Source organism: Microcebus murinus, chromosome X, assembly GCF_040939455.1.
Source record: "Microcebus murinus isolate Inina chromosome X, M.murinus_Inina_mat1.0, whole genome shotgun sequence".
NCBI classification, from domain to species: domain Eukaryota; kingdom Metazoa; phylum Chordata; class Mammalia; order Primates; family Cheirogaleidae; genus Microcebus; species Microcebus murinus.
The window spans coordinates 75,455,068-75,482,174 of record NC_134136.1 but is presented as its reverse complement, the minus strand read 5'-3'; the positions used below and the strand labels follow the sequence as shown (position 1 = coordinate 75,482,174).

The window sequence follows — 27,107 nt, the reverse complement described above, 5'->3', positions numbered from 1 at the left end:
ACCTAAATTTTTAGTAATTTACCTTTTTATTCTTTGAGGAGCAAGCATTAGATATCTGAAAATATCTCATAAAAATGAAAAGATAAAAAATAAAAATGTATAGCCACACAGGTAATCAATCTTTCAAAACAATCTAATAACTTTAAAATAGCTACCTATGAACGTCCCTCATCTGCCAGGGCTCTTTGTGTAGCCATTTTAAAGTTATTAGATATGCATGTGATATGTAATTTATAAGATCTGAATCTTTATTTTTTAGAGGTAATAACCAAGAATTTAAAAACTTCTATACTTTTCCCACATGAGCAGCTCAACGTACACTCCCTTCCATCCCCACCTGCCTACTGGGCATTCCTGCACTCTTCATCTTCCTGGTGAAGGTTTAGAACAGCCTCCTACTCTCAAGTCCTGCCTTTTTCCTTTATATAGTTTCAGTCTCTGCGAGAGAGACAGACTCTCACAGGACCCAGCAGCACCAGGCTGCACACTGCAGTGAGCCAACTCCTCGGAATTTGGACCATCTGAGGCATCCAAGAAGAGCAGTGGAGACTTGGAGAAGGTAAAGGTTACCCCTCTCCCCTTAACCCAAAGGCTCTGCTCTCCTTATCAGAATCTGGCCCTCAACTTTCCTCATTCCCTAGCCCTGGTTTCAGGGACTCAGGGCCTCCTGGCCAAGCTACCTCCCCCACACTGCTAATAGTCTTCAAACCCTGGGCCTAGGATAGTGGTGGGACAAGGGGAGCCCCAGTTCCAAAACTGAACTGCAGAAATATAGATCCCTGATGAGCAAAGCTAAAACTCTGAATGCCTTCTCCTAAAAGCAGGGTGGTTTCATGCTTCTTAGTCTAGTATGACATACCACTTTGTATTTTGGGTACATTTTGGATTATACAGGCATTTGTGTGCTGGCCGGGAACTTAACCACCCCAAATAACACTGCTTTTGTAAGAAAACACCTATCGAACACCTAATTTTCAAAAACAGAAGAGATCTAAGTTTGCCTCTACTATAGTTCTTAGAAAATACCAGATACATAGAAAAGGAAATGGTCCTTACTTTATCAAAAGTGAGAAAAGCCAAGATATTGCTCCCTCAGGATAGAGACCAATGGGTTTTATAAAGCAGTCTTACCGATATTGAGGATTTCGTGCCCAGACTCCAGTTCCAACTGAGGCTCCAACAATGACCATTAACTTCCAAAGCCATATTGGAGCAAAAACGGCCCAGTAACTCCACTGAATGATGCCATCCAAACGAAGGGCCAGCAGCACAGAGAACAGTAGCAGACAGGCATAGATGAGGAATTTACTAGGAGAAAAGTAAAATGCTTAAAGAGGATTTACTTTTACAAACATGTGATGCTCAAATGGGGAGTAATAACAGCAACATTTCTCAGCACCTAAAAAGAGTCACTAATTCAACAATCACTGATTGAAAAGGTTTATGTAGCAGGCATACAATACTGGGAATAAGAGAAACATAAAGAAGACTAAAATAAGCCCCCGGCTTCCCAGGCCTTCCTAGTAAAAGGCAGCCCACACAGAAACATATAATTATATTAATAATACAGTATGGCATTTGATGGAAGCCAGGAAGAAGAAATGCAGATTATGTCTGAGGTACTGGGAAGCAGAGAGGTGGTGACCCTGGAGATAGTTCCGGGGACACATAGAAAAGCTGCCAGGCAAGAAAGGAAATGACATGAAGAAGAATGCCAGGCAGAAGGAACTAGCCATACCAAGACATGTAGAAGGAAAAGGGCTGAAATGTTCAGGATATGGTCAAGTTCTATCACTGATTGATTATTTGATTCTATTTCTAAAAAGATAGCCATCTGCCATGTTCATATGGCTGAACACTTTAGTGCACATATTATACTTTCCATGACTGAATAAATTACAAACACACTCTCTCTCACAGGATGCCCTTGAAACATTAATTAGAAATTACATCGTTGAGGACTTCAACTTCCAGCCTTGATGTATTATTAACAGGAACAGAATTTGCCTTCCAAATTAAACAAGAATGACATACAAGACAACAGTTTTCAGACATTGACAACAGGCAGTGAAGAACAAGGAGGGAGGAAACAAAGGTGATAAACCTTAATATTGCCCCAGTTTATTGACAGGAGGCAGTTTCTATGCTACAGGAAGAAGGTAATTAAAATTCAACCCTGTCAGTAATTAAAGGTAAATCATCTAAATACCAATTTGAAGACAAAGAGTAAATATTTGCATGCTACACACCCAATAAAGGGCTGATAACTAGAATCTAAAGAGAACTCAGGAAAACCAGCAAGAAAAAATCAAACAACCCCATTAAAAAGTGGGCAAAGGACATGAACAGAAACTTTTCAAGAGCAGACAGAATAATGGCCAACAAACATATGAAAAAATGCTCAAAATCTCTAATCATCAGGGAAATGCAAATCAAAACCACAATGAGCTATCACTTAACTCCAGTGAGGATAGCTTTTACCAAAAAGTTCCCAAATAATAAATGTTGGTGTGGATGCAGAGAGATAGGAACCCTCATACACTACTGGTGGGACTACAAACTGGTACAAGCACTATGGAAAGTAATATATAGATACCTCAAAGAGATAGAAGTAGAACTACCATTTGATCCAGCAATCCCATTACTGGGCATCTACCCAAAGGAACAAAAGACATTCTTTATAAAAAAACACACCTGCACTAGAATGTTTATAGCAGTACAATTCACAAGTGCAAAGATGTGGAAACAACCCAAGTGTCCACCAATACATGAGTGGATTAATAAAATGTGGTATATATATACCATGGAGTTCTACTCAGCCACAAAAAACAATGGTTATTTAGCACCTCTTGTATTATCCTGATAGAGCTGGAACCCATTCTACTAAGTTAAGTATCACAAGAATGAAAAAACAGGCACCACATGTACTCACCATCAAATTGGTATTAATTGACCAACACTTTATGTGCACATATGGTAGTAACATTCATCCGGTGTCAGGTAGGTGGAAGGAGAGAGGAGGGGATGGGTATATTCACACCTAGTGGGTGCGGTGTGCACTGTCAGGGGGGATGGGCATGCTTGAAACTCTGACTTGGGTGGGGCAAAGGCAATATGTGTAACCTAAACATTTGTACCCCGTAATATGCTGAAATAAAAAAAATAAAGACAAAGAGTATCAGATTAGATAAATTAGCAAGACAACTACATGCTGTCTATAAGACACCTACTTTATCTATAAAGTCATAGACAGATTAAAAGCAAAAGGACAGAAAAAGTTATATTAAACCAATACTAACCAAAAGAAAGCTGGAGTTATTATATTACTATCTGTTTTAGTCTTCTATTGCTGCTGTAACAAATTACCATAAACTTAGAAGCTTAAAACAATACAAATTTATCGCACTGTTCTGTATGACAGGAGGCTAGATGGGATTGGTTGGTTTTTCTGCTCAGAGTCTCACAAGGCTGAAATCAAAATGTCCATTGGTGGGGCCCTTATCAGTGGACTCTGGGCAGAATCAGCTTCCAAATTCATTCAAGTTGTAGGCAGAATCATTTCATGTGGTTTTAGTTGTGAGGTACCTGTTTATTTGCTGGCTGTCACCTGGCAGCCACCCGTGGATACTAGAGGCCTCCCTTAGGTCCTTGCATATAGGCCCCTACATCTCAAAGCCAGCAATAGCATATCAAATCCTTCTCATGCTTGGAATTTTTCTTACTTCTCCTCCTGCCATATTTCTCCTGCTTCCAGTCAGAGAAAGTTCTCTGCTTTTAAGAGTTAATGTGATGAGCTTGAGTCCATTTGGATAAAGCCAGGATAATCTCCCTATTTTAAGGTCCATAACTGTGGTAGACAGAATTCTAAAGATGTTTTCCAAGATTCCTTTATCCTGGTTACTCAATCAAACACTAATCTAAATACTATGAAGGGACTTTGCAGATGGAATTAAGGTTAATAATTAGCTAACCTTACAGTAGGGAGATTATACTGCATTATGCAAGTGGGTCCAATGAGCCCTTAAAAGAAGAATAGGAAGGTAGATGAGTAAGTCAGAAAGATGCAATGGAAGAGGAGAGATGAGGCAGAAGGAAAGTCAGAGAGATTCCAGATATGAGAAGGACTCAGCCTGCCATTGTTGGCTTTGAAGTTGGAAGTAAGGAACCATGAGCCAAGGAATGCCTGCAGCCTCAAGAGGCTGAGAATAACTCCTGGCTGACAGTCAGCAAGGAAATAGAAACTTCAGCCCTACCACCCCAAGGAACTAAAATTTGATAATAGCCCAAATCAGCTTGGAAGCATATTAATCCCCAGAGCCTCTAGAAAGGATTACAGCTCTGCTAACATTTTGATTTCTACCTTGTGACACCCTAAGCAGAAGACCCAACTGAGCCATGTTGTACCCGGACTTCTGATCTAAAGAACTGTGAGATAATAAGTTAAGAGTAGTTTTAAGCCATTAGGATTATGGTAATTTGTCATGGTAACAATAGCAACTAATACTGTAACCTTAAATACATCTGCAAAGTCTCCTTTGCCATGTAATATAACATAGTCACAGGTTCTAGGGTTTAGGGCCTGTATATCCCTGGGGGGCCATTCTGACTACCACAATATAAGACAAAGTATATTCTTGAACGAGGAATAGTACCAGGGACAAATAGGAGCAGTTCATAATGATAAAGGTGTCAATCTGTCAAAGGGATCCAATGATCATAAATATTTATGTACCTAATAATAAAGCTTCAAAATACATCTAGAAAATATTAATCAAACCAAAGTGAGAATTAGAAAAATTCATAATTATAAATAAAAATTAACACTCTTCTCTGAGTCAATGATAGAACACATGGACAGAAAATTACTAACTAACTGACCTAACTGATATTGATAGAGTTCCTTCCAACAACCGAATATAAATTCCTTTCAAGCACATGGAACATTCACCAAGATAGACTGAATTCTGGACCATAAAACAAGGCGCAAAAAATTTAAAAGCACTGAATCATAAAGTAAATCTCTAGGCACAATGGAATTAAACTAGGAATCAATAACAGAAAGATATTTGGAAAATTCTCAATATACTTGAAAATTAAACATGGCACTTCTAAATAATCCATAGGTGGAACGAAAAAAAAAAAAAAAAACCATAAAGAAAACTGGAAAATATTTTGGACTAAGGTGAAAAAAACCTTGCCAAAATTTGTAAAATATAAGTAAATCAGTAATTAAGGGAAATTTCAACATCAAACGTTTACATTAGAAAAGATGAAGTCAACAATCTAAGATTCCCCCTTATGAAACTAGAAAGGGGAGTAAATTTTTAAAAGCACAGAAATTAATGAAATACAATAGAAAGACATTAGAGAAAAATCAATGAAACTAAAATCTGGGTCCTTGAAAAGATAAAGAAGATTGGTAAATCTATAGCCAGATTGATCAGAAGAAAAGGAGTAGACACAAACTACCAATATTGAGAATGAAATTAGGGATATCACTACAAATCCTACAAATATTAAAGGGATAAGAAGAGGATATTATGAATAACTTTATGCCAGTAAATTTCTTGAAAGAAAGACATGGAAACTGAAATACTAGTTAAAATCCTTCTCACAAAGAAAATGCCAGGCCCTGGCAAAATCTACCAAACATTTAAGGAAGAAATAGCACCAATTCTTTACAAATTCTTGCAGAAAAAGGGGAGGGGGGGACATTTCCTAATATATTTCATGAGATTAGCTTTACCCTGATACCAAAACCTGACCAAGAAAGAAAACTACAGACCAATATCACTCATGAACAGTGATGCAAAAATCCCTCCACAATTTTAGCCAACTGAATCCAGCAATGTGTAAGAATATTACATTATGACAAAGTGTGGTTTAGATGGGATTGCAAATTTGGCTTAACATTTGAAAATCAGTTAATATGCTTCACTGTATTAATAGACTGAAAAAGAAAAACCACATAATTATCTTAATAGTTACAGAAAAACATTTGACATAATTCACTGCCCATTCAAGATAAAGGCTCTCAACAATCTAGCAATAAAAGAGCTTCTATGAAAAACCTATAGTTGTAATACTTAATGGTGAAAGATTAAATGCTTTCCCCTTAAGACAGGAAACAAGGCAAGTATGTCCACTTCAATACATCCATTCAACATTATACTAGAGGTCCTAGCCACAATATAAGAAAAGGAAATAAAAGGCTTTCAGATTTTATAGAAAGGAGTAAACCTGTCATTATTCACAGATATGATTTTCTATGTAGAAAACTGTAAGAAACGTACAAAAAGCTACTAGATCTGATAAGTGAATTTAACAAAATTACAGGATAGAAGGTAAATGTATAAAAATTATTGCATTTCTATATAGTAGCAATGACAAATCGGAAATAGAAATTTTAAAACACTATCATTTACTGAAAATTTCCAAAAAGTTTTAAAAAATTCTAAAATTAAAAGTTTATGAAAAAAACCTCCATTTACAATAGCATGAAAACTATAAAATACTTAGAGATAAACATAACAACATATGTTCAAGACCTTATACACTGAAACCTACCAAACACTGCCGTTTTAGTCCATTCGGGCTGCTCTAACAAAATACCATAGATGGGGGAGGGGAACAGTGTGTGTGGGGGGTGTCAGTTATAAACAACAGAAATTTATTCCTCACAGTTCCAGAGGCTGGAAGTCTAAGATCAGGGTGCCAGCATGGTTGGGTTCTGGTGAGGGCTCTCTTCTGGGATGCACACAGCCAACTTCTCATATGCCTCACATGGTGGAAAGGAAGCAAGGTAGCTCCCTGGCCTCTTCTTATAACGGCACTAATTCCAATCATGAGAGCTTCACCCTCATGATCTAATCACTCCCCAAAGGCCCCACCTCCAAATACTATCACACTCGGGATTAGATTTCATTTATGACTTTTGAGGGTATATAAATATTAAATCCATAACAACTGCCAAGAAAAATTAAAGATCTAAAATGGAGAGATATAAAATGGAGATCAGAAAAATCAATGGTGTTAAGATTTATGTACTCCACGTATTAGTTTCCTATGGTTGCTGTAACAAAGTACCACAAACTTGGTGGCTTAAAACAACACATATGTATTCTCTGGCAGCCAAAGGTCCAGAGTGGGTCTCACTGGGCTAAGTCAAGATATCATCATGGCCCCACTCCCTCTGGAAACTGTAAGGGAGAATCCATTACTTGCTTTTTCCAGTTTCTAAAGCTATATTCCTTGGCTCATGGCCCCTTCCTCTATCATCAAAACCAGCAGCACAGCATCTTCAAATCTCTATGTTTACACCACACTGCCTTCTTCTCTTAATAGCATCTCTCTCTGCCTCCCTCTTATAAGAATACCTGTGATTGCACTTATGGGCCACTTAATCTGGGATAATATAGGATAATTTTGCCATCTCAAAATCTTCAACTTAATCATATCATTTGCCACAGAAAGTAATAGTCACGGGTTCCATGGGAGTAGATACCTTTGAGAGCCACTATTTAGCCTACAACACTCACCGAATTAACCAAATTATTCTAAAGAATATTCAACGCAATTCAATTAAAAACCCCAGCAGGCTCTTTTGTAGAAATTGGCATAATGACTCTAAGTCATATGAAAATGCAAAGGACCTAGAATGGGCAAAACAATTGTGAGAAAGAACAAAGCTGGACAACCTACGTGCTTTCAAAGCTTACTACAAAGCTAAAGTAATAAAGCCAATGTAGTATTATTGGCATAAGGATAGAAAAATAGAACATAATAGAGTTCAATCCTCTAAGAGAACATGCTCTTTATTTTTAAAAAAAAAAAAAAGAATTAAAAAATATACCCATGTATCTATGACCATTGCTTGGTCATAAAAAATAAAAATAAAACAAAACAAAACCCATGCATATGTGGTCAGTTAATTTTCCACAAAGGTGCCACAGCAATTCAATGGAGAAAGGATTGTGTTTTAAGATGTGGTGCTGGAACACCTGGATAGGTGGGGAAAATGCACCTTGACTCTTAATCTCACAGCATATACAAAAATTCATGTGACATGGATTCAGAATTGGGCTTCTTCAAAATTAAAAACTCTTACTCTGCAAAAGAAAACTACCATTAAGAAAATAAAAAGCCAAGCCACAAACTGGTAGAACATATTCTGAAAACATATTTCTAAAAAAGTACCTGTACTGTATCTAGCACAGATTATAAAAAGGACTTTTACAACTGTCTACAACTAAAAGATAAGAAAACAACCTAATTTAAACTGGCCAAAAAATACAAAGAGATGCTCCATCAGAGAAGGTATACAAAGGCAAACAAGCACATCAAAAGATACTCAGTATTTTCAGTCATTAAGAAAATGCAAATTGAAACCACAATGAGATAAAACCACACACTCACTAGAATTACTTAAGATTAAAATGATTAACCATAACAAGTATTGCCAAGATTGTGGAGCAACTAGAAACTCTTATATATACTGGTGGAAAAGCAAAATAGGAGAGCCACTTGAGAAAACATTTTGGCAGTTTCTTATAAAGTACATACTTATTCTATGACCCGGCAATCCCACACCTAGGTCTTTACCCAAGAAAAATGAAAACGTATGTACATACAAAGACTTGTATTCAAATGGTCAATGCAGCTTTATTCATAATAGCCACTGTGGTACATCCATTCAATGGAATACTAACCAGCAGTAAAAAGGAACAAACTATGGATACATACAACAACAATGATGAACCTCAAATGTATTCTGCTAATAAAATAATTCAGACTGACAACACAACATACTGTATAACTCCATTTATTTGACATTCTGAAAAGGGCAAAACTATAGACACAGAAAACAGATCAGTACAGTTATCAGTGCCTATGTTGGGGGAAAGGCTAGGTACCAAGGGGCATAAGAGAATTTTCTGCAGTGATGGGACTTTTCTATATCTTTGGGTAGTAGTTACACAAGTATATGGATTTGTCAAAGCTCACAGGACTGTATACCAAAAAGGGTAAATTTTAATGCATGTAAAATATACCTCAATAAACCTGGCATATCTATTGATCTATTTACACACACACACACAAATAGAATAACATCAACAGCTGACATTCATTGAATGTTTATGGGATGCTAGGTACTGTGCTGTTCTTTATGCATTATCTCACTTAAGCCTCACAGCAACCCTATGAAAGTAGACACTTCTATACTATTCCCATTTTACAAATGAGGAATGAAGGCTTAGATGTTAAGTAACTTGCCCAAGAGCTCACAGAGGTGGGATTCAAACTAAGATCTATTTGATTTCAAAGTCTTTTTGAGTGCACTACTATACTGACTTTACAATGAAAATTAAACATGTTTAGAAAAGCATCTGAATAAATATATACTGCACAGTTAACAGTTATGTACACTGGAGAAGATTAAGGATAATCTTTACACTCTTGCTTGTGATATCTGGATTTTCTGCAAGGTGTACATACTGCCTTTGTATTATGAAAAATAATATAAGAAATCTCGACTGGAAAAAGATGGGGGGAAGGTCATAACGAGATAGGATCTGCAAAATTAAACTCAGAAGCAAGTCTTCAAGAGAGTAAACTATAGTGGGAAGATCATCACATTTGGAGGAGCTGCTAACTGGAATACATATAGCTTCTTTTTGTCATATATTCTCATCTATATAATTAGGGTAATAATAATATGTCCCTCGTAAGGTGGTTGTGAATATAAGATAATGAATATGAAAAGTGCCTTATATACTAAATCAGTGGTTCTCAAGAATTTTAGTATCAGGACTACTTTACACTCTTAAAACGTACTGAGGACCCCAAAGAGCTTTTGTTGATATGGGTTATTCCTATTGGTATTTACTATATCATATATTAACATAGTAATTATAAGCAACAATAATAAACATATTACATATCAATATAAATAACATTTTATTTAAAAAACTATTTTCCAAAACCAACACAAATTGAGTGAGAGAAGTAGTAGCACTGTTTCTACAGTTTGGCAAAATTTTAAATGCCTGGCTTCCATAGAAGACATCTAGATTCTAATATCCACATCAGCATTCATTCTGCTGAAATATGTTATTTTGGTTCAAGTATATGAAGAAAATATGGCCTCGAAGAGATATGCATTCAGAAAAGAACTATCTTAATAGCTCTTTCAGATAATGGTGGATATTCTTCAATAGGACACCAAAATTCAACAAGTAGTAGTTTTGTAAAAGTTAACTGTAATGTAGAATCTGAAATCCCTCAATGAACTTTTTGTATTCCACTATATTAAAATCCACTGGTCTTTCTCATACTTTCAACAAATCTTTTATACCTGCATGATTGTGTGATACCATGTAGATCAACTAGAAATTATTGGTTCACTGAGTTATGAAGATCTTTCAAATATTGAAACATTTCACTATATAATGGGGAAAAAATCACATTATTTATTATCACCACCCACTTCATCAAAAATGTGTTAAGTACTGGGAGGCTGTCAAGCTTTTGGTTTTCTGATTTTTCCATGAAAGCTCAAATTTTATGATTTGCAATAAATACCACGAGTTGTTTTCCTTGAACTAGCAGGTTCACTTCCTGCATTTTTGGTAAAATGTCTGCCAAATACCCTAATGCAAATAACCACATTCTTGTTAGTTGTCTTTCCAAGTAAAAATAATATTCCATGAAAATAGCAGCTTGCAAATCAAATGTTTTTCCTTGAGTCAACCATTGCACTTCAGTATACAGCAGGCGGCCTTTATGCACACTTCCCACTTCGTCACATGGAGTATTCAACTAGATGTGTACTCAGGGGATAAGATTAAATGAGATTAATATTTTTTCTGCTTTATCAAGGACATTCTTAAGCGAATCTGGCATTTTTTTTTTTTAAACTGCAAGTGCATGGTGGCAAGGAATCCAATCTCGATTCATGCTCAGGCATCTGCTGCTTGACCCACCACTGCTTTCACACCACCAGTGCCAATGTCGACCCAACGAACATCCTAGTATTATTATGAAAATAATTCTGACCTTGCAGACCCCTGGAAAGGGTCTCAAGGCCTCCCAGGGGTTCGTGGAAAATAGTCTGATAACAAGTGCACTAAATACACATTAGTTAATATTATTGGTAATAACACTCAAAAATAAAGACAAGCTTTTACAAGCTGCTACAAAGAGAGAGAGAGCTAACACTGAAAGATGCCAAGATAAGAATGACTTCATCCCTTAGACTTTGGACAAGAAAAGGGCTTTTAGTAGGGTGGGGGGTTGGGTAGGATTAATAGAAATAGAGTTATCACCACAAATACAGTAAATTACAAGTAGAGACAACTTTTTTCCTCTCTTAAAGCAGAGAAGAACATTCCAAAATCTAAAAAAGCAGAAGCAATTTGTCTACCAAAGCCCATGGCTACAAATATAATTAGCAGAAACAATGGTCTTCAAAAACAACATATTTAAAAGAAATCAGTAAATTACAACATTAACAAATACAAGAATAATGACAGACCTAGGATTTATAGGAAAATTATATGATATGTAGAGGTAAAATTTTTTCTAAAGGAGTTTCAGATTATAAACAAAAAATAGATGGGAGGGTAAACGCTGTAAGCTAAATCCATGATCCTCTGTAAAAGATCTATTTAATAAAAGAAATAGTAGAACTAATGAAATCAGAAATACCAAAATGTTTTAAATGTTGGAAACGTGATCATTTTATGGTCTTTGGCATAATTTAAAGGGAAATTAATAATTTAATGTTTATTACATGAAAAATAGAAAAAAAACAAGATGAACTTACAAGAAGATAAATAATAGTACAAAAATATAATACATGATTGAAATACTGTGGTTAGAAAAATATATTTAGGCCATTAAATATGAAATGCCCGATTTCAAATCAAAAGTGTACTTTATTATATCTCAAACAAGCAGTAGCTGATCAAAGTATGCGCCTAAACTTACTGACACAGTTTTGCCATCTTAACGATAACTTGTTTATGCCAGCAGCGAAGAAGCATGGAGAGCGAGTGGCAATGAAATTGTGAATGGCATTTTCCACAGCTTGTGGAGAACTCAATATGTTTCCTTGCAAGAAGTGGTCCAAAACCTGGAAGAAGTGGTAGTCAATTAGTGTAAGGTCTGGTAAATACACTGGATGACAGAGTTTCCAAGTCCAGCTTCTGTAGTTTGAGCAGCACTGTTTGCGTGACATGTGGTCGAGCGTTGTCTTGCAAGAGGATTGGCCTGTCTCTATTGACCAATCTTGGCTGCTTAATCGCAAGCATCCTCATCATTTCATCCAATTGGTGTAGTGGACATCGGTTGTAATCAACTGACCAGGTTTCATGAAGCTGTAGTGAATAATAGCAGTGCTAGACCACCAGACACCATTAGCTTTTTTTTGATGGATAGTACGTTTGGGACTGTTTTCGGCACTTCATCTTTATCCAACCATTGTGCCAAATGTTTGCGACTGTCAAAAATGATCTGTTTTTCTAGTTGCTATGGCCTTGTAGTAAAGCTTGAAGTCTGGTAGACTGATGCCTCCCAATTTGTTCTTTTTGCTTAAGATTGCTTTGGCTATACAAGGTCTTCTCTGGTTCCACACAAAGCATAGAATTATTTTTTCTAGATCTGTAAAGAATGATGATGGATGGTACTCTGATGGGGATTGCACTCATTCTGTAGATCACTTTAAGTAGTATGGACATTTTAACAATATTGATTCTGCCAATCAATGAGCATGGTAGATTTTTTCCATCTGTTTACATCTTCTACAATTTATTTTCTCAGTGTTTCCTAGTTCTCCCTGTATTATGTCTCCCACCTCCTTCATTAAATATATCCCTAAGATATTTAATTTCCTTTGAAGCTATTGTGAAAGGTGCTGCATCTTTGATTTGATTTTCAGTATGACTGTTATTGGTGTATATGAATGCCACTGATTTGTGTGCATTAATTTTGTACTGTGAGACTTACTGAATTCATTTATCAATTCCAGGAGTCTCTTGGTTGAATCCTTGGGGTTTTCTATAATATCATATCATCAGCAAAGAGTGAGAGTTTGAACTCTTCTGCCCCCATTTGGATGCCCTTAATTCCCCTCTCTTGTCTGACTGCTCTGGCAAGGACTTCCAGCACTATGTTGAATAGAAGTGGAGGTGGTCATTTTTCATCACACGTAACAAGACAGTGCAGAAAGGGTTCACCTTTATGTTGTGACAGCAAAGAAAGGCAAGCTTCCAGACAATTTCACTTCTGACGCTCATTTAATTCATGCAGAACCCATCTATCCAGCTTCTTTACCTTGCCCATTTGTTTTAAATGGTCCAATATTATTGGAATAGTAATGGCAAACCTTGCTGCTGATTCACGTGTAGGTTGAGATGGATTGGCTTCCTCTACAGCTTGAATGATCAAAAATAACACAAATTTTTGAGTTATCTATGGTTTCACAAAAATTGCTCTAAAAAAACTGTGAAAGATAATCACAAGCCAAAACATGCATTTGACAGGACAAGGATGCACCTTCACAATAAAAATAAAACAAGAAGTGTCAAAGTGAAATGTCAGAGATATGAACTGTCAAATTTAGTACTAAAGGAAATTGGACATTTCATACTTAAGAACCTAATAAATGGGTTGAATGTCCTTGTATTAATTTCCTATTGCTGCCATATAAAATTGCCACAAACCTAGTGGCTTAAAAACCACAAACTTATTATGGGTCTCATGGGCTAAACGCAAGGTGTCAGCAGGGCTGTGTTCCTTCTGGAGGCTCTAGGAGACAATGTTTCATTGCCTTTTCCAGCTTCTAGAGACTGCCACAATCCTTAGCTCATGGCCCCTTCCTCCATCTTTAAAGTCAGCCATGGAAAGTCCAGTCCTCCTCATACTGAATCACTCTGACTTCTTCTGTCTCCCTCTTTTACACTTAATAACCCTGTGATTACATTTAGGTCCAGCCAGAGAATCCAGAATAATATCCCTATTTTAAGGTCAGCTGATTAGCAAATTTCATTCCATCTGCTACCTTACTTTCCCCTTTTTGGCATGTAACGGAACATATTCCCAGGTTCCTCAGATTAGGATGAGGACATTAACATTACCTGGGGGGTGGGGGTGGTCACTATTCTGCCTATCACAGCTCTAAAAAAGAAATTTACTAGATTAAAAAATAAAATCTAAATCTGTTGCATTCAACAGTCACACTTGGAAACAATGTTAAAAGCCAAACCAACTACAAGAAAGGAGATGACAGGTTTATCATGCCTGGGTGAGGACAAGAGAAGCAGTTTACTATCACAGTAATTTGATATATTAGATTTCAAAGCAAAAAGCATTAAAATGCTAAAAGGACTTAGAAAGAAAAATTAAATAATGAAAACCTAACAACATGGCCACAGAATATGGAAATAACCTGACAATTTTTCTTTTAAGAATCAAGAAAATATTTTCATTGTGTGCTTCTCCATGATACTATTAGATAATAATAGACAAAATAGACAAAGATCCTAGGGAAACTATGGAAATGAACACTAGAGTAGATGAAAGATAACATGATCATATTAAGAGAATTAATTAGAAACTGACGAGGAAATATACTTTCTTGTGTGTGTGTATGTGTGTGTGTGTGTATGCATATACATTGATTTTTTTTCCCACAGAGAATAAAAGGATCATAGGGCATCAATATACAACAAACTCATATCTAACTTAAAAATTTTAAAAATGTTTGCGTGCCTGAAATGTGTGGGGTATATAAAGAGGAGAAACAATTTCTTTCCTCAAGATGTTCAAAGACTAATAGGAATAGAGCGGGATGATGTAACAACAAGAAACTATATATCATGGTAAACTGGGGGACTTGGGGAGGTGGGGAAACAGGAGAAAGGGTACTGGAGGAAATAAGGGAGATGTTTGCTGGAGGAAGATGGTAGGGGAATTTGAATAGCAAGGTAAAGTCCTTGGAATTTATTAACAGGCAACAGGGAGCCACTAAAGATTTTCTCAGCAAAAGAGTGACAGAAGGTACATATGAGTGTGTCAAGTAGATTATAATCGGTAGAGACTAGAGGCAGAAAGTCTACACATTCATAATAAACTGAAAAAAAGTAGGCTGAAATTTGCCCAACCATATGGATCCTTTCCCATACTGACTTGTTAAGCAGTTTAGCAGAGTTGAAGATATTATTTGCATAAACTTTATTTGAGCCTCATGTTCCTCATGAGCAAAATGCAGATAATACTACCTCTACCAGACAGAGCTGAGATAAGGAATAAAGAACCTATTAGAAAACACTTATTGCAGGGCTTGGCACTAAGCAGGTAATACTAGATAAATGCTAATTTCCTTCCTTAAATAATGACTAAATCAAGGACGAAGCAGAATGCTATTACAGAATATTTAAAGTATCTACTAAAATACAACTGAAACAAAAACACCTGGGTTGCTGCCCACAAAACTCAGAGAAAACTTATTCACTCCAAAAGTTTAAATTAGCGTGGAAAAGACTGAAAAACAGATGCAAAGGAAAACTAGTGAACTGAGTTTCTCTAAGAAATTTAGGGGAAAAAACAAGACAAAATATGAAAATAATAAAACTAAAAGTAGAAATATAGATACCAAAACAGAACTGATAAGTAACACCAACAGCTGGTTCTTTGAAAAAAATGAAACTACAAAGTTGATCAAACAAAATAAATTAATTAGAAATTTTAAAAGATTCAATTTATACATATTCTTAATCGAGGACAGAAGGAATAGTATGTCAAGTATACCAATACATTTGGGAGCAAAGTCCAAAAGTTGACAGCGTATCAAATTGGAAATATCAAGCCTGACTGGCAAGAGAATGATGCAACAATAACACAGTGATTAAGAAAATTTATTGTTTAAAAAAAGTCACGGTCATAGCCTGAAGTATTTTGAGTTACTTTTCAAGAAACATTAAGACCAGAGTCCAAGTATAAAAATATACTTGTTTAATTCTCCACAAACCAGCACATGAAAGTTCCACTGGATTTTCTAGCATTAACCACTACTTCTTCAACTTCACTTTTGCATTTACACTTAAAATGGATTTATGACACTCTCATCTCAATCCATAATGTTAGTGCAGGATTGATCATAAGTAGTGTCACATGGGCCAAACCACAAAGCTAGTGTCCTCTCTGAAACTTATATGGAGCTTTCTGCTCTGGCTCAAATTCCCTCTTTCCACTTTGTGTGTGGGGAGTGGAAGGTGGGGGAGAAAGGGAAGAAGGAAGGGAGAGAGAAAATATACAAAGCAAAGGAATGACTACTAGTGCAAAAGTTCTAGTATCAGTTTTCTGCATATCGAAAAAATACAGCTGGACGCTTTAGACTCATCAGTTTTCTCCAGTGGAAGCTGCTGGTTCAACTGGAGCACGTACATGTGCACAAACATGCACACACAAGCATGCATGCACACACACATACACACATACGCACACACACTGGGAATGGCACCAACTGACAAACTGCTGGCTGACACTCTCACAAACTGTTAAGGGGATTGCACACTGAGTAGAACCTTATTAACCAAATTTAAAGTCTTTCAGTGCAGATTTTAACTAGTTTTATTAAGATGAAAAATGTTTCAGAGCATCTAATCAGTAGATATAAGAAAGCACAAAATCCAAATAAACACAAATCACTTTTAAGGAAGATTAAAAAGAGCCCAACCCAGTGGGAAGATCTGCATTTAAGTTCCTCATCTGCCATTTATCGGCTGTGTGGTCTTGAGTGAGTTACCCTAAGTCTGTCTCCTCATCCGATTTCTCATGTATTGATTCATTAAGATAAGATTATGTGAAAGCACTGTGTAAATGATACATTATAGCTATTTTAGCTCTAGTAGTATTATGAAAGAGAAAAGTTCTGCCACGTTGTTGTAACAATCTCATTTAGCAATCATTTTTTCTCACTATTAGGTCAGCGCTGACAGTATGAATCACCAATTATAAAGGACATAATAATATATCCAGAGTTCAATTCAGGCTTTTGTCTTAAATGCTAGTCATCCTGCATAGGCATGACCTATCATCCAAGGCAATTAGAAACCCCAAGCTCAGTATTAGAAACTCCTGGAGTCCTAGAAAACGATCTCCAATTCCTACAATCCACCATCTCTCCACTACAACAAAGGTTTTCCAGTGGTACATATCTATTTGTACTCAATATCTATTCATTCAGCAAATTTATTCAGTATCTCCAAATCCTGGCCCTCAGAGAACTCACAGCCAAGAAAAATGTGTGTGTAATTACTAAGTAATGGGAATGATATTTTTAAAACTAGAAATTATATATTCAAATGAGACTTGTCTCCTTTAACTAGTCCCCTTGACAGGCAATGCACGAATTCCAATGACACTTCATTGCTCAAACCATCTTTGGAGCTTTCCTCTTGGAAGCACCTTGAGAACCTGTAGTCCGTTCTTTTGAATATCCTAAATGGTGCCAAATCTTCATTGAGAGTGGATTCGATTTTTAGAAAAGGCCAAAAGTCAGAGCCAAGTATAGTGAATAAGATGTGTGATCAAACTAGGTGGAACTAGTTTGGTTCAAAATGATTTATGAATATAAAACAATGAGATGGGTTTTCTTATATGATTTGTAAACTGACTTTAAAGGGAATTCCAGATGGGTAACAAGAAGTATGAGCAATGGAACTGGTAATATATATTCTTTTTCCCCCAAATAACTTCTTTGAGTAACAATACTCATTTTGGTGTATAAGCTCCCACATAAGTTTTGCTTTGTTAATTACTTACAACTCATAAACAGAAGACTCCTTAGCATATTGGATCTCCTGTGTCATGGGGGAAAGAAGCTTTCACTAAGCAAGAGAGGTAGCAAGGCGCATAGGAAAGAGCACAGACTTCAGAAGGAGACGTACCTGGATTAGAATCCTAATTTGGCCCCTTTCTGCTTGTACAACTTTAGGGAAGTCGCAAGCCCTCTACAACTCTAAAATAGGGTTAATATCTAACTTGTAGACTTGTTGTAACAATTAGCAGTAATGTACGCAAAGCACCTACGTTGTATCTGGCACATAGTAGGTACTCAATAAGTCACAGTTATTATTAATAACCTCAGTAAAATCAGTACACTATTCTGACTGTAGGTGGCTTGATATGACAGAACAACAGATAAAGTCACTTGGGCAGTGAGTAATTCATTGACAGTACCGACAATACACTCATACTGATGGATTATTGCCTTTTTGAAAACAATAATCTTTGAAAAATATTTGTAGGAACAAACACTATATATTTTTAAATCACATGTGGTCAACTGCAGTGCTCCTACCACAATGACCTCTTCACCACGGTCTGAACATACCAGGCCCTTCCATGCTATTCTAAGATGCCTTTCCTGTCTTCTAGTCTGACAAAAAGCTTACAATTATCCTTCAAAATCTACCTCAAAAGTCACTTCCACTATGGAATCTTCCCTGCTTGCCGTAGACAGAATTAGTGACTCTGTCCTTTGTATTCCCAAAGTATTTGGCTCCTGTCTCTGAAATGCCTCATACTGTGTTGAATTTTAATTTATATTTCCATTTGTGCTTCTTCCACTAGGCTTGAGCACTGAGAGAAGAACTATATTCCATTTATTTTTGTAGTTAGAGCACCCAGCACATATCTTAGCACATGGTAGGAACCCAGGAGATATTTGATGAGTGAATGTTTTAAATGCACTTTGCAAACTACTGTTAAAGGCCAGGTAGCTGCCTTTAGTGAACTATTACCAGTAATCATTCATTTTTCTTGACTTCAAACAAGACACACAAAAACTTACATAGACTCCAGAATGGCTTTATAAGAGGCAACATATATGTTTCTAAACACTATTGATCTCATCGGTACCCCAAGCCCACATGACAGAACCCCCATAGCAATGTTTCTCAGCCTTTCTTCCAGTCCAGCACACGTGAGGGATGTACCATACTCCCATCAGGAGCTCACTGTGGATAACTCAGAAAGCTCAGCAGAGTTCTCACAGCCTTCCAGCGCTGCCTAGCTAGCAGGGGAGAAGGGCATTCTCTGAGCCAGCAAAACTCCATCAAGGTAACAGAAAATCTCAAGGCTCTGTGGTGTGGGCAGGGTGCCTGCCTAATGCCACCTACTCCCAGATCCCAACCTCCCAGGAATGCCTTGGAATCAGTATGTATAGGGCTCCTTCACTGTTAGGAAGCCTCAGGCATTCAAGGAAGGACTAATTGGTGGGTCCAGTACATCTGTTTCAGCATGCCTTAACCTGTGTAACTAAAGAGCAATTATGAAAAGAAGTTCACGATCAACCAGTTCTGTGCCAGATGGAAATAGGCAGAGGGTCAGCTGGCAACCCTGCACATCTGAGTGTTGACACTTGTGAATCATTCTCTGTCACTGCAGTTTCCAGAGCCTTGCCAAGACAACAGTGGGTTCAGACTCACCAAGATCCAAAAAGCTGGAAAGGTGATAGAGCCATGACCCATGCTTTGGGACCCATCAAACCATGGCAATGCCTATTTCTGTGACACAGACATAAACTGCAAAGTAAAGGCAGCCATATTCTGCCTCAGTGCCATGGTCTTTCCCATGTCTCCAGTGGAATGGCTACACTCTGGAGGTGGGAAGAGGGTGAGAGGAGAGAGAACCAGGCGGCAGACTATCATGGAAGCAGCGATTGAAAACAGCAGCTCTAGATTTCCCTTTCAGTTCTGGAGAGTTATTTACTCATTCACTCCACAAATATTTATTGAACCAGATATTATTTCAGGGATGTAGGCTACAATAATGACAGAGTCATGACTTTGACCCCATGGAGCTAAAAGTTTAGTAGAGGAGACAGGTATTAATCAAATAGGCACACAAATACAAGGGTAAAAATAAGTGCTATGGTGAAGGAGTGCAGTGAACTACAGAGAATGTACCAACAAGGAGCAGCAGATCTGGCTGGGAAAGTCGGGAAACCTTCCCTCAGCAAGTACCAAGTGGGCTGACAGCTCAAGGATAAGCAAGAGTTAACTAGGTCAGGAGGAGAGAAGAGGAGAGGGAAATACTCTTGGCAAAGATAACAGTGTGTGCCAAGGTCCTGGGGTAGGAGTGTGGTGTTGAATTGGCTCAGAATTAGAAACAGATAATAAGGCAGTAGCCCTAAGGTTTGAGGCCCCAGCATGAGGTATCTTCCTGCCTAGACCCTTCAGTTTGCTCTCTAGCTATCTGAAAGGCTCTCCTCAGCATGGAACAAGACTAAAGCATATGTCAAAAACTAGGTGTGCCCAGGAGACAGGAAACACCACCCACTAAAAAAAGAAAAAAAAAAAAAAGTTTACCAATAATACCAGGCCAATATAATACCGCTCACTTCCACTGACAACACTGCATCAGAAAAAATGGCACAGTATAAAAACCTGTAAACTTTTCTGGCAGAGATGCATTTTAATCTAAATTAAGGTATCGATAAGTATGTTGATGGTTATGATAAATCTATTTAAGTACCTAGTATCTTATTGTAATTTTCATATACTAATATTTTAGGGAAAAAATAAGTTAAAGGAAAAATGGTTAAGGATGTTATCACTGCAGCACTATTTAATTTTAGCAGCTGTTAGCCTGTTGGACCACTTGAGGCAGTTTCTTGTGGCTTCTGAATTATCTGTCACCTTGCAAACAAGTCATAGAGTTTTCTATTTGTAAAGCACTTTGCAATGGATCATTAATTCAGCCTCCCAATCCAGCTGATAGATTATACTCATTCAACAGATAAAACAGACAGATAAGTGAGTTTCCCAAGGGCACAAAACAATTCAGCTTTTACTTATCTTTCTTATCGCCCTCTCCAAACAAGGAAGACACACAAGGCATGTCCAGCTCCAGTACCAATTCTGCTAACCCTGCACACCAATCCTAGCCCGTAGCAGCAGAGGAAGGCCTTGTAGTTAGTTCTGTCACCTACTGTAAATCAGCTCCTCTACACCTTCAAGGCCAACAACAATGACTGAACTGTGATAGGGGCATTGGCACTTCAGATCAGAATATGAACTGAAAGGGGAATAAGAGCACCTAGGAAGTCACAGCAGCTTACAGCTTAAAATGTCACCATCCCTAAGGAGACTAACTACACCACCAACACACTCTCCCCCAAGACTTCCTTTCATTCCCAACAAGCAGCCAAGAGAGTGGTCTCCATTGGGCTCCCACAGTACAGTACTGGACAGTAATGTAAGTTATCTGAAATTTACATGCCCTTCATCACCCTCAAGTTGAGACCACCCAGCATCTGAAGCACCTAGCACAGGATTTAGCATACGAATGGTTTACTGAGTGCTCAGCTTCTCACTAGCAAATAAGGAAAGTAGACACTCCTTTTATAGAGTAATGCACTTAAGAGATCAGTTAGGTCAACACTTTATTTTACAGAAGGTCCAAAGAAGGGCAGAGAATCACCCAGTTAGTTATTACATATGGCCTGGTCTCCAATCCAAGTCTTTTGGCTCAGATTAGTTCCACATTTTATACGTGCCTACTCTGTGCCAGACACTGTGGGTGGGAGGTGCTGGGGACAGTGAGATGAGCAGGAGATGGTGTCAGCTTCTGGGAGCTCACAGACGGGGGAGGGAACAGTTACAGAACAGTTGGGCAAGTGCAAGGACAGACGCCTGATTCCTTATCCAGTGTTTTTGTTTTCTCCACACTGTCCACTGGGTGTTCCCCATCTGGAAAAGGACAGCAGTATTTACTTCCTGCAAATAAACTTATAGTGAAGACTGAGGAGGAAATGCAGATGGAAAATGATCAGGTTTATCCTCCAAAGGTATTATGTAAGGTACTGCCATACCGTGTCACTGATTCCAAGGATTCAACAATGTTTCGGATATCAGTTCAACAAAGAGGCTAACAAGAGAGGGATGGGCATAAGTCCAAGGAAAACCTCAAGGGCTGAGAGGAAGTGGAGGAAACAGCTGGGATGGGGGGGAGGGTGTTGGGTCAAGTGAGATGGCCCTTGCGCAGAGGATGCAGGGCAGGCAGAGAGGTGGGAGAAGATGGAACAGAGAGGGGCCACTTGGGATACTAATGAGGGAAAGCAAGCGGAGAGGAATGGGGTTCCCTTGGGGCAGGACAGGGCTGGCGGCCGGGCACCTCAGGCCGTGGCCCGGCGCTTTCATTTGGCGCGGCGGGACCTGGGGCTGAAGGCACTGGGCTCGGGAAGAGGAAGCAGGCTAGCGCCGAGACCGACTGTGTTCCCAGAGAGCCGCTCTCATCCGCAGGGAGGGTCGGGCAGGCGCCCAGCTCCCCCAGCTGCAGCATCACGACCGCCCCGCGTCCCCGGAGCCCAGCACCAGCCCGTGCCCGAGCCGGAGGCGCGGACTCCCAGGGGCGCCGCTGCCGCCGCCGCCGCCGCCTCACCTCGGGTTGAAGTCCTGGAAGAGGCTCCTCAGGTTCATGGCGGAGAACTTCACCGCTGCGTCCTCCCCCCTCCCCCCGCGCCGCGCAGCCTGCGTGTTACAGGGAGTTCATGGCGCCAGAGCCAGAAGTGTCCCCGCCGCCGCCAACCCTGCCTGGAGAAACCTGAGCCACCGCCCACCGCTCCTCCTCCCGGGCTTCCGTACCGCGGTCGCGCATGCGCCCGGAACCCCGCCCTTGGTACCCACGCGGAGGCTGGAGGAGACGGCGGGGAGACTGAGGCTAGAAGAGCCAGGGTTCAGGAGAAGGGAGCGGAGAGCCGTCTGGGGAAGCTGACTGGATGAAGGCCTGAAGGGAGGGAACGCTCCGCCCAGGAGTCCAGCAGTGAGGTGTTTGCAGACACTTGTCTCCTTGGCCCTCTCTGCCTTCTGGATATTTCCCCCATGACAATGAGGACTGAGCCTCGCTGGGGGGGGGGGGGGGCGGGGGGGCGGGGGGCCAAGAGGCAACGAATGAGATATTGCATTTTAGCGATCTCACCCAAAGAGTCACCTGTCAGATTTGCCAGTTGACTCCAAAGTTTGCTTCTCAACATCCCTCCCAAGCCCCAAGCCAGCACTTCTGGATATGCTGACCATTCTAAACTCAGATTACCCTGTGCCAAAGTTGTCTCCCCTCAAAACTCCTTCACCTCCTGGGTTCTCCTTCTCTGTTATCAGCAGGTCTAGTCACAGGGGATGTCCAAACTGGAGATGTGGAAGTCATCCTCACTTTTCTAACCTACTTCAGAGACTCCTTGGCTCCTGCCTGGGCTTTGTGGGCACCTCACACCTGGCCTCTTCCTCCACTCCAGGCCATTCTATTTATAAGTGCCAAGTTTACCTTCCTTGGGCAAGTCAACATTTTTAAGCCTCAGTTTTTCTCCTCTGCAAAACGGAGATGGTAAAACCTATTGTCCAATTGTGTTGGGAAGATTCAGTAAGATAAGCGTGCATAACACACTGCCGGGAACATGCTAGGTGCTCAAAGAATGCTGTTACTATTTGGTACGCTTTCAGGTGCTGACCTCCTCAAGGATTCTATTTGCTTTGGGAATCCAAATGAAAGGCAAGCTCATGGCAGGTGACCTCGTTTACCGTCTTCACATCAACCGATTTAAGAATTTTTCATGAGCACAGCAATGCCTTAAACATTAGTCTAGTATTATGGATGATAGTCATACTTTGTTGCAATAGTAGAGTTTCACAAATGACAATTTTATACTCATTAGCCCCAAGGGCAGCTTGAGAGGATCACAATTGTGATAGTCATACTTTGCCATGATGTGTCACCTTTCTTTTGAGAACCTAAAAACATTTCACAAGTGGTAATTAGGCTTCCCAACACCCATTGGGGAACTGATACTATTATATGATCTGGTTTTAAGGATGAGTAACCTGAATCACGTTTTCATCTACTGATGCACTAGACCCTGTCCCAGATACTTCAGTCCAGCCTTTCTGCCCTTCCTCCTGGTGAAGTCCAGTGTGTAGCCCTGATGAGGTTGCCAATGAACATTCAAATACAGAAGAGGAACTAAGGCACAAAGAAGCTTGTATAACGGGCTCCACCCATCTAGTAAGGGTGGAGGAGAAGAGATGTAACCCAAGGTCTAGCTGAACCCACAGCCCATACTCTGCTAGAAGGAGGTACTTGCCAGTGGCCAGGTTGGCCAGCAAGTGGCCTTGCTCTGAACAGGAATCAAGAGGGAGATGGCTTGTCAGTTCAGACACTTGAATAACAAGCACCATTGCCCTTTCAAGAGCTTTGTAGACAGAGACAAGACAGGCTGCTCAGAGTCCAGAGTCTTGAGGGCAGATGCTATTTTGTTTGGTAAGGTCCAGGGGAGTCCAGGAGCTGAACCAAGTTCAATTTTAGAAGTTCCCCCAGAGATGACCAGGCTATGGGGAATAGCCTTGCCTAGGTATCAGGACACTAATAAACAAACCAGTTATCAATGTATTTTTTTGCTGTAGCAAGCCAAATTGCCACGGGGAGCGTATAAACCCGTCTGTGAGGACATATGGGAAAAATTGGACTACTCCAAGGCCTCACATCCCCAGTCTTCAAGAGGTAGATTACTGGACTATCTCAACTATGCTAGAGGCCCAGTCTGGTACTCTACTGCTGCTCTCATGGAATCAAAAGCCAGAAATTCCAGATAGCCACCTGGTCCTCTGTCCAGCAAGTACAAAGGACCCTACTGACCACCTTGGACCCCTTGCTCATTGTCTCACCCTGGATGGAGGTCCAAAGCTTCACTGAACTGTGTAGACAAATGACTGACCCTGACATTGAGGAAAGACCCTGAGCCATATGCAGAAACACACTCCCATCCTTTCCTTTAGCAAAGTTTGATTTTGACTTTGTTTATTTTTCCCTTGCCACCAAATTTTAGGGCTTTTTTTTACTTTAGACTCCCAACATTGTTAGTTTTTTTTTTTTTTTTTTTTTTTGGCTGGTCAAATGAAGCAGTGGAAATAGAGAAGAAATTCCCAACGTTCTTCACCCAAAGGCAAGAAATGGCTCTGTATTGAAAAGCGTGACTCCCAAATAAACCAGAAAGCATATTCATGTGGCTGTGGAGCGGGCACATGTAGCAGTGTTCCAGAAGCATCAGTGTATATCTGACCATGGTTTTAAAGACTACATTGGATTTGTGCCACCCTTGTGATAAGTTAGTGGCTTGTTCAATATTCACATTGGCTTCAATGTAATGGCACAGATTGCAGACTTTCAAAGAGCAGGGTCCCGGTGTAGAGAATCACAGTGCATTTAGACACTTTGATGGGCGGACCTGGGACAGGAGAAGGAAGTGGCTGTGGCTCAATTCTCCATACCATCGGGGCTTCTTCCCTGGGCTGTAGCAGTAGAGTGGAGAGAGTGTGGAATTAGTAAATTTGCATTAAACACCAGTGTTCTGGTGGAGGGAGGGCCGCTGGGATCCAATCCTGGGCTTACTAAAGAGCTCCTGAGGGATCATATAAACAATTTTTTTAACCAGGAAACATGGAGGTGCCAGCCCCCAGGGCTGATCCTCTCTCAGTCTGAAATTCCCCACCCTAAGTTCCCTGAAGTCCACACCCTGAATGACACCAATTAGAGAATTGATGGAGACCCTAGGAATTAGTCCACATACAAAATGCAATCTCCCCTTTGCCATCAGGGCCTTAGTTTCTGGCAACTTTAGCTTAACTTGGATAAAAATGTGGGCTTTCTAGTCCTGAGATCTTCCTGGGAGGTGGTTGGGTCTGGAGTCTGGATAGGGGGTTGGTAGAATGCAGAGCTGGATTTGGAGGCTTGGGGAATGGGAGGGGAGCGGGGGATAATAGAAGTGACCATGGAGGTAGTACCTATGGGTCTGCTTGTATTTAACGCTGTCCCCAATCTTATTCCAGAGTCACCTCTTCAGGGCGGCTTCCCTTGGGACTTGCAAAGTGCAGTTGCTGAGAGTCAAGAGGGAGGGAGAACATTCCCCAGGCCCCAGTGGCCCTCCTGTCACCCAGAGTAGCCCTGGGAGGGGGTGGGTTATCATCCTTCATGGAGTAAGCTTAACACTGAAGGAAGCAGAGGTCATTTCCTGTTGGAAGGCACAATCAAGAGGCTGTTCCTAGGCCTACAGAGCCACCATGGTATCCCTGTGCTTCCCCTCTGGACCTCTTCTGACACCAGGGGTTCCAGAAAGGCTTCCCAAGTAGAGAGGGAGGCTCCTGGGCCCCTTCCTCCAGTGAGCTGTGCCTGCAAAGCCTAAGCCAAGTGTGTGTGGTCAGGTGCATGGGGCAGACAGGAAGGACCATGCTTGCCAGAGGTCACCAACCAGCTGCCCACACAGTTGTCTTTTCTCTTTGTCCCTGTCCTGTTCTCATTCCTGAGTCTCCACTCACTGCTTGTCTCTCCTCCTTTGTGTTTCCACATTGGCTTTCGGGCACATTTCTCTGGGGTCCTCTGATCTAGCTAAGCAGATGACCTCCCTCTGCCCACCCTTCCCCTGGTGCATCTTTTCGGCTGTGGCAGCCCGTACCCATCACTCCTTCAGTTTCCTTCATCCATCACTTGTCTTCTGGAGTGTCTGCTTTGTGCCAGGCACACAGAAGGCACTGGGAGCACACAGATATGAATAATCAAAACATAGTGTTGTGCATGACAAGCTTACGTGATGTGGGAACCCCCGAGCTGAATCTGAAAGGGTAAATAAGATTTCAGGCTTGGAAGAGAGGAAAGGAGATTCCAGGCAGAGGGAATAATACTTGGAAAGGTACAGAAGGCAGTGAGTGGAGGCAGATAAACCTTTTGGGAGAACAATGTTGTCCACAGCCACACTCAGCTTCCCTTCCCTCTATGGGGCAGAGGATGAGGCCTTTTGCCTAGACTGAGCAGCACTTTGCACAATGGCAGCCACATGGCCAGTGTCTGTTGGCAGAGCCCCAGACTCCAGCTGTGGGCCTGAACAGCTCCCATACAGCTCTGAGGAAGTTCTCTGTAGGCTTTTGGAAGAACCCTCCTCTCAGACAGGCCCTATAGTCTGGGTTCTGAGAGCTTGTCACAAAATTGTTTTCCCTAGACTGATTCCTGGACTAAGATAAGACTCAACCAAGGCTGTGCTAGATTCTATTTGCAAACACAAG

At 40.1% G+C, this 27,107-nt stretch overlaps 1 protein-coding gene across 1 annotated transcript in view; it reads right to left on the bottom strand.

The window, feature by feature from the left end:
* LOC142865960 (transmembrane protein 185A-like) overlaps positions 1-22,638 on the bottom strand; it is a 35,204-nt gene extending 12,566 nt beyond the window's left edge. Inside the window, exons 1-2 of the mRNA XM_075999665.1 lie at positions 22,447-22,638; positions 1,132-1,308 (exon numbers count right to left, since the gene is read on the bottom strand). Of these exons, the coding sequence (XP_075855780.1) occupies positions 1,132-1,308; positions 22,447-22,484 (215 nt within the window). The 5' untranslated portion in view covers positions 22,485-22,638. The remainder of the gene's footprint in view (positions 1-1,131; positions 1,309-22,446) is intronic.
* Between the last annotated feature and the right edge of the window lie 4,469 nt (positions 22,639-27,107).